Genomic DNA, 8,174 nt, shown 5'->3' with positions numbered 1-8,174 from the left:
AGAGTAGGATTCCATTTGGAGTCCACCCTGGGCAATTTAGCAGACCTTGCCCCAAAATTAAACAAAAGGTTGTGTGTAGCTCAATGGTGTGGTAGAGCACTGGCAGAGCATGTGTGAGGCCCTGGGTTCAATAATCTCCAGTGTTGAGCATGAGTCAATAATGAAATTACCAAGTAAAATGTGGTAACCATCAATTGAAATAATCCTTTACTTCTTTTACAATTGCCTATTCTGCCCCTGGAGAGCATATCTACCTGTATTTCCTGTGCAAGTTAGTAGCTCAGTACCTGTGACAAAAATAAGTGGGGAGTGAGGGCTCCAAACAGGGTCACAGAACACCAAGCTCAGGAGGCCCTCACACACTGCTGCTGTATAGGGCATACTCTGAACAGGGAGGGTTGGGGTGGACTCCAAGCAGTTTATTCCAGGGAGGGAGGGAGTGGGCAGGCCAGGCTGGGGTCCTGGAGCAAGCAGGAATGACCTGGCAGTCAGTGGAGGGAGGCTCAGTGAGCTGAGCCCTGCAGAAATGAAAAAGGGAGTGAGGACTTCGCCAGAAGCAAGCAGGTCCCTCAACAAGTCCACCTCATGCTGTCCCACCTCCTTTTGCCTCCAGTTGGCACAAATGAAACTAATAATGTAACCCAACGATTAGTCTTTGTTTCCTATGCCAATTCATGCCAATTTAATAATGAGGACACAGTTTTGAGAAAAAGGAAAAGTCATTTTATTGTTTGCTAGGAAGGTGAAACACAGGGGAATCCTGTCCCAGAGGCTGTGATTCTGCCCATCAGGGAAAACAGAGGGCTTGTAAAGAAGCTCTTCAAAATCCACTTTCCAGGTGTGCCTGAGAGGGGGTCTCAGGGCATCTCGATAGTGTGTTAGGATTCACTTGTTAATTTGGGAGATAGTCTCTTCCTGGAAACTCTGGCAGACATCTCCCTCCTGTGGAGCACAGATAACTCAAGGCAATCTTTTTCCTTGTCCCCAGGTTAGGAGGGGGAGGAAGAAGAAAAAAAGAAAAACATGTCCCTTTTCAAAATAAGCATCAGAGCAAGGAGGGCTATAGTCTATCCATGTTCACGAAGTATAGAATAAAAGTGTTCACCCGTTGTATGCCACACAGCACAATCTCCAGACATGAAGCAACTACCAGCAAGGAGAACAGTGTCACATTCCAGGACACCACGTTGGGTGGTTCCTCGCAGAAATTCCAGGAAGCATAGTTCTTCAAGTAAGCGCCTCTGTGGACAGGTAGGGTCCAGTGAGTGAAGGAGGTCAGGCGGTGCCCTACCCCCACCCTCAGTCCCCTCCACTCCCAGGATGAAATTTTCAAAGGGTTAGTTGGACCCACGTGGAGGGAATTCTCCTGAAGCTCAGTGGCACCCAGGGTCCCGGCCCTTGTGGGAAGGACATGGGAACCAGGACATATAGAGAACGGGGGTCACTAATTTGCTAATTCTTACAAGGTTTCTTGGAAGTGGTAGTCCCACGTGCCATACATTGAGCATTTGGGTCCAATTCTGAGGCCGACTCCGGACACAGAGAGGCAGTAGATGGCACCAAGCATTCCGAAGACTGAGCACCACCAGGAACATATAATCTGGACCGGGTGTGGAAGGTGGGCTGAATAGGGCTGCCCCCTCCCCATGGTGGCCCGACCATACCTAGCTGTGTTCTCCAGATGGCCAAGTGACTCTGGAGCCAGGTTGAAATACATTCCTGGGGCTGGGGATGCAGTCTTGTAACAGAGTGCTTGAAAATAAATTTTCCTATAAATCCGGGACTTGGAGTTAAATAAAACTAAGGGCCAGTGGGGATTCATGGCAGTTAGGAATTCTGTAGAGGCTCTGGGAGAGACTAGTTTAGAGACAGAATCCTCAGTCTCTCTTTTTTCATTTTTGAGGGGTGGAGGCTCACTGGGGATTTATCCTAGGAGTTCTCTACTACCGAGATTGATCACAGCAGCTCCTTTGCCCTTTTAAAATATTTTTTTTTAGTTGTTGATGGATAATTAATTAATTAATTAATTTATGAGAACCCACTGTCTCACACATGCCAGACAAGTGTGCAACTGATGAGCTACAACCCCAGCCTGATCTATAGCCCTTTTTATTTTTTATTAATGAGAGAGGATTCTGCAAAATTGCTGTGGCTGGCCTTGAGCTTGAGAAGCTCCTGCCTCAACCTCCAGGGTCACTGGGATTACAGGTGTGCACACCATGTCCTCCCAAATCTCTTCTTAATTTGTATCTCACCCAGTCAGAATGTCTAGTCTCTGCCAGAGCTGCTGTGATTCCAGGACATAGTACCTGTGGGATAAGAGTCAGTGTAATAGTGAGTCAATGTAATAGTGTGAACCCAGCACCCAACACAAATTCTTAAAGTCTTTACCTCTCCTGGAAGCTGCCTATAATGTCCTCAGCCCTTTGAACTATAGGAAGACCTTACTTCTACCTGTTCTAGAGCATGGATGAGCTCCACCTTACTTCATCATATTTATGTGCCTACCTTACCTGTTCATATTTTAGCTTCCTTGAGGGTTGGGTTCAATATTAAACATTCCCCATAAACCTTGGCACATAGTAGGTACCCTCCTGATTGGGAATCAGGAGGACCTGAGTTGAGGCCAGGGCCACACTACTTCACACTCAATGAACTAATTGGTTTCTCTGGGTCTCAGTTTGTCCTAGGTAAAAATGGTTTGTAAAACCTACCTCATACAGTTGTTCTTGGGATTTAATGGTAACTAGGGGGCCAGGTGTCAAGACTGCTTTTGAGTAAATGCTCCTTAGCTATAAATGCCTTCAGCAGTGGGAAGAGATAGTGGTGGTGGAAGGTCTGGTGAGCTAGGATATGGTTGAGTATGCTCCCAAATGATGTGATGTGAATTGTGGGATTTCCTAAGATCCAGCCCCTAATCGTTTTTTCTTCCTGTGACTTTTCCCACAGGAAGATCACTCCTGCCAGGGAATCAGCTATTCCCCTGACGATAGTTACCTGTACATGCCAGAGAACCAAATCAAACTGCCTGAAGAAGATGTCCACTCAAATGTCTTGGTTTTAGCTCAGATTCAGCCTGTATCCGAAGTAACATCATAATATTTTCCAAATTCATCTCCCTTTGATTTCCTCATCCTTTTAATTGAAAAATAGCATCCACCAGGTCACCTAGGCTGAAAAACTTTAATCCTTATGCACCTGCCAAAGCCAAGTCTTCTTGACTTTTGCTTCAATGGCTCCTGAATCTATCAGTCCTTTCTCTTTCTCTCATTCAATTCCTAATCATGTTCCATGAGGAAGATGTTCATGGCTTCCTTACTAAGTCCCATTAGCTCTTGTCCCATGCCACCCCACACTTCATTATATATGCCCCCACCAGATTAACCTTGGTGTTGCCAGGGTGGGATGGGGCACACCTGTGAGCCCAGAGATCCAGGAGCTTGGGACGGGAGGATGCAAGTTCAAGGGCAGCCTTGGCAACACAGGGAGACATTATCTCAAAATAAAAAATAAAGGGCTAGAGCTGTAGGTTAGTTGGAAAATGTTCCTAGGTTCAGTTGGATGTGGGGGTAGGGATGGGGAGGATTTTCTTATTTTTTTTGGATTGCCTTGGTACTGGGTATTGAACCCAAGAGCACTTAAACACTGAGCCACATCTACAGCCTTTTATTTTTAAAGTTCTATTTAGACACAGGGTCTCAATTAGTTGCTTATGGCCTCCCTAATTTTCTGGACTTGAACTTGTAATCCTCCTTTGTCAGCCTTCTGAGCCACTGGGAATACAGGTGTGATCCACAGAGCCTTCTGCGAGGAGAGTTTCCAAATCTTTGAGGCTCCTCACTCTGCCTCCAGCCTTGTTCTTGTCCTCATAGCCCAGAACAAGTTCTTTGTTCATCTCCCATCCCTGGAATTCCACAGCTGTTTTTATCCTTCCCTCCCTGTTGGTCTTGTCTGGCTTATACTACACAAGGCAGCATTTTGCTCTTTTCCAGGGAAGGGGCTGAGAGTTTTAATTCTGTTATATCATCCCCAGCAACCGCAGAGGAACCAAATTTGCAGGAGCACTCTCGCTCCCCTCCTCCTGTGTCAGGGCAGATCCAGGGCCAGTGCTGACCCCATTGCTTAACTTGTCTGGTGAGATCACTTACAGGGAGGATCCATGATCCACAGATACCTAGAATAGCCTTCTGGATTTACTAGTGTGTGTGTCTGTTGTGTTGGTGAAGATCTCATCCAGGGTCTTGCCATTCTAGGCAAGTGCTCTACCACTGAGTTACACCCCCAAACCACATTTACCAATTTCAAATCAACCAACTAACTCCTTGAGAATTTTACTTTTGTTCAAAGTATTTGTTTCCTTTTGTATTGTCAGCTTCCCTGTCCTCTTCACTGTCACCTAATTGTCTTCATAAAAAGAGAAGAGTCATAAATTCAGGAGGCAACACTGTTTATAGCTCAAATCTGCTCACTTTTCTCTATCACCATGGCCACTGGCTTACTTCAAGGTACTGTTTTCCCTCCATGACATTAGTCTCATCTTTCTGCATCTATGGATGACCTCCTACTATCCATTCTTCACACAATAGCCAGAGCAATCTACTTTAATCCAGTGGGGTGTGGAGCAACTAGAAATCTCACACTGTTCTGATAGGTATTAATTGACACAAAAACTCCAAAAAAGTATTTGATAGTATTAGCACTGAATATTTGCAAATCTTAAGAGTCAGTAGTGTTACTCAGGTCTAAGAGTAACGATGGAAATAAAAACATATGTTTACCTAAGGTACCTACAGGAATGTTGATAGCAACATTATTTGCCATAAACCCAAAAGGGAACTATCCAAATGTCCACCAACAGTGGAGTGTTTAAATTAAAGTATATTCAAATGATAGAATGCATAAGAAATAAAAAACTACAGCTACACAAAGTAACATGGGTGGCTATCACAAATATAATATTATGCTAAGGAAGCCAGACACAAAAGAACACATAGTGTATGATTTCAATTTATGTAGAATACTAAAGAGACCAAAGCAGGTTCTGGGGTTAGAAGATAGACTAATGGTTAACCTTGTTGTTTTGGGGTAGTACCTGGTGATGGGATGTCTGGGATTCTGGTAATATGATCTGTGTTTTTTTGTTCATTTGTTGTATGAATTGGAGTTTTTCCATTTCACCCAGGTCAACCTGGAATTCCTAGTGTCAGCCTCAAGATCCTCCTGCCTCTGCTTCCTGAGGAGCTGGGACTACAGGGGCATGGATGAATTGGTTTTGGAAGTGGGTGTTGGGTAGATGGGTATGTTCACTTCGTAAAACTACATTGAGCTGGGGCTAGAGGGCATGTGTTTAGTCTTCATATGGCTCTAGGATTAATTCCAAGCATGCGTGCGCACACAAACAACCAAAAAAAAAAAAAAAAAGCATAAAAGAAAAATCCCAAAGCTACTTGCCCTAGATGATGTTTATGATAGCTTTATTTTTTTATGGTAAAAAGGATTGAACAACACAGGGCACTCTGCCACTGAGTCACATCCTTAGCATGAGCTCTCTTTCCCTTCTCTCTTTCTTTCTCTCTCTCTCATATATATATATATATATATATATATATATATATATATATATATATATATATTATGTGTATGTGTTTATATAGTCTAATTTTCCCAGGTTGACCTTAATCACACAATTTTCTTTCTCTCTCTTTGCAGTACTGGCAATTGAACTCAGATGTATTTTCTACCAAGGCATATCACAGTCCTTTTAATTATTTATTTGCTTAGGTTGTTCACAAATTTGCGATTCTCCTGCCTCAGTCTCCTGAATTCCTAGGATTACAGACATGTGCTACCATGCCTGGCTGGCTTGTGCGTGGTCTCTTGCTCTCTCTCTCCCTCTCTTTCTTTCTCTCTCTCTCTCTCTCTCTCTCTCTCTCTCTTGCTTGAAGTGGTGCTGGGGATCAAACCCAACATCTCTCAAATTCTAGGTACATTTTCTGCCCATGAGCTATACCTCCAAATCTATTTATTTTTATTTTTGGTGGTACTTACTCCTGTCTGAAATCATCTTCAAGTTCCTTTTAGGTGAAGGCACTGGTCTAAGCACCAGACACAGAGCAACCAATAAAACAGGCAGTCCTTGCTCTCATGGGGCTTCTAGTCTTGCTTCCTCGTATATTTATCTCCAGAAAGGAACACAAGCTTCCAGGGGATAAGGGACCTTGTTGTGTCTTTGTGGCTTAATGAGCTATTTCCTGGGAGTGACTCAAGTTGTAGAGGAGGCGGAAGATACCTGTGAGATGTTGGAAAGCGCATCTTTGGAGATTGCCAGTGAAGAAGACTAGTTAGACGGGGTGGAGGAGTGGGGAGTAGTTTAAGCTGCAGAAGAGACATGCTGTAACACTGGGGAGTGTGTACGTGTGGGGGGAGTGTGACATCTCAGAGAGAGTTGAGGTGAGAGAGATGGAGTAGAGTCCAACAGCCATGAATCTATGTAGGAGATGGGGGAGTAGAAGGCAAGAAGGAGTTGCTAGTTCAAGGAGAGGTATTCCCATTTATCTAATAGAGATATGACCCAGAATAGGGATGAGGTGAGACCTCTTTTAGAGAATGTTATCTGTAATCTGTCCTGAAAAGGCGGGAACTCTGCTGGGTAGATGTCTCATCTTTGCCCCACACAAATATGACACTAGGTTGACCATCTAAAACTTCCTCTAAATGAGGGAAGAGTTAAAGGAGGAGGTCCAGGGAAATCGGTCTCCTCTTCCTCCACTTCTCCCAGCAGGTCCCCATCTCCAGGAAGCCTTGGGGGCAACTTCTCTGCCCTTCTGACCTGCTTCTGAGTTTGTCCTTAGCACCCAGCACAGAGTGGACATCCAGAATGTGGGCTGAGAGTGAGTGGATGAGGAGGAGGGAAGGGTAGCACTGAGCTGATAGATAGAGTGACTGATGGGTGACATCACTGCCAGACTCCAGACATTTTTGATGCACCCCCCCATGCCTATTATTACCCTTCCTCGATGAGCTCCCACACAACCAGCTGGTCCTTCTGCTTGGACCCTTGTAGTGAGGGGTCCCCAATATCTGCTCAGCTGGGGAGGCAGGGAAAGGCAGGTAGGACATGCATTTTCCCAGATGGGAAGCTCTTTAGAGTCTTGAGCCTCCCTTCCCTGCCTTCCCCTTCCCTTCAGACATTCAGCTCCTGTCTACAGAGTGCTAAGTGTGTAGGGGGAGCATTGTGTAGACTCCTGGTCCCCACCAAGCACTTTCAGCCCCTCTGGAGCTCAATCCTTCTCCATCTCTCCTCCCTTTCCATTCACAATCCCTTTCAGTGGTGCCTAGTCCTTTGGGACTGGCCTGTGTTCTAGGCTTCTTACCATCAATCCTCCGCCAATGAAGCCAGGCACGAGCAGGACTTGCAAGCTGAGTTGTTCAGAGCTCCAGGTCTTTCCATCAGGCACCAGTAGGAGGGCATTGGCCCCAATGCAGACTAGGGAAAGAGTTATTAGGGAGAGTCCCACAGAGCGGCTATACATTTTTGGGTTCATGGTGAGGCGGTAAGTGAAAGTGAGCCTTAGGTTCAGAGGAACACAGGCTAGAATGTGAATAAAGGTCAGAGGAAAGATGTGGTAGAAACTGGCAGGATCAGAATGATAAGGGAGAGAGGCCCTTATCACCAGCTGCAGCTGGTGACAGAAGGGGAGGATGTGGTGATGGAGCAGGTCGGGGAGCTAGTCACAGGCTGGAAGTTACCTGGTATCAGTGTCTCCTTCATCTTTTTTCTGCACACACCTCTCCATCATTCCCTTTTCATTCCTTACCCATTTGTCTCTAGGTCACAATTGCCTCATCTCTATAAAAGGTAGAGTGATACCACTTGCCTCCTGAGATGGTTGCAAGGGTTTCTTAGGACAAGGGGAGTATTGGTAAACTAGGCAGCACAAAGGAGGCGTACAGTGACCTCATCATTTCCATTTGTCATACAGAGAGAGTTCCTCCCAGAAAGAAGTGAGAAAGTTGCTTTGGGCCTTACTAAGTTGCTGAGGCAGTTTTTAACTCATGATTCTCCTGCCTCAGCCTCCCAAGCACTGGTATTACAGGCATGTGCCATTGTGTCTGGCTTCATTTCATATTATTAAAATTCGTTTATGGATCCTTTCTTGTTTTGAGACTACTAC

The 8,174-nt window shown here is 45.2% G+C and overlaps 1 protein-coding gene across 1 annotated transcript; it reads right to left on the bottom strand.

Annotated features, from left to right (window-relative positions):
* Nucleotides 1-1,060: 1,060 nt before the first annotated feature.
* LOC143410515 (transmembrane 4 L6 family member 5-like) lies at nucleotides 1,061-7,544 on the bottom strand. Its single transcript, XM_076871386.1, has 4 exons — nucleotides 7,374-7,544; nucleotides 2,275-2,309; nucleotides 1,464-1,646; nucleotides 1,061-1,241 (listed from the first exon to the last, which is right to left on the bottom strand). The coding sequence occupies exons 1-4, from the start codon at nucleotides 7,542-7,544 to the stop codon at nucleotides 1,061-1,063; spliced, it is 570 nt and encodes a 189-aa protein (XP_076727501.1).
* Nucleotides 7,545-8,174: the final 630 nt, after the last annotated feature.

The sequence above is a fragment of the Callospermophilus lateralis genome, chromosome 11 (genome assembly GCF_048772815.1).
Source record: "Callospermophilus lateralis isolate mCalLat2 chromosome 11, mCalLat2.hap1, whole genome shotgun sequence".
Classification (NCBI taxonomy): Eukaryota; Metazoa; Chordata; class Mammalia; order Rodentia; family Sciuridae; genus Callospermophilus; species Callospermophilus lateralis.
The sequence above is the reverse complement of the archived record's forward strand: the minus strand, read 5'-3'. Positions and strand labels throughout refer to the sequence as shown.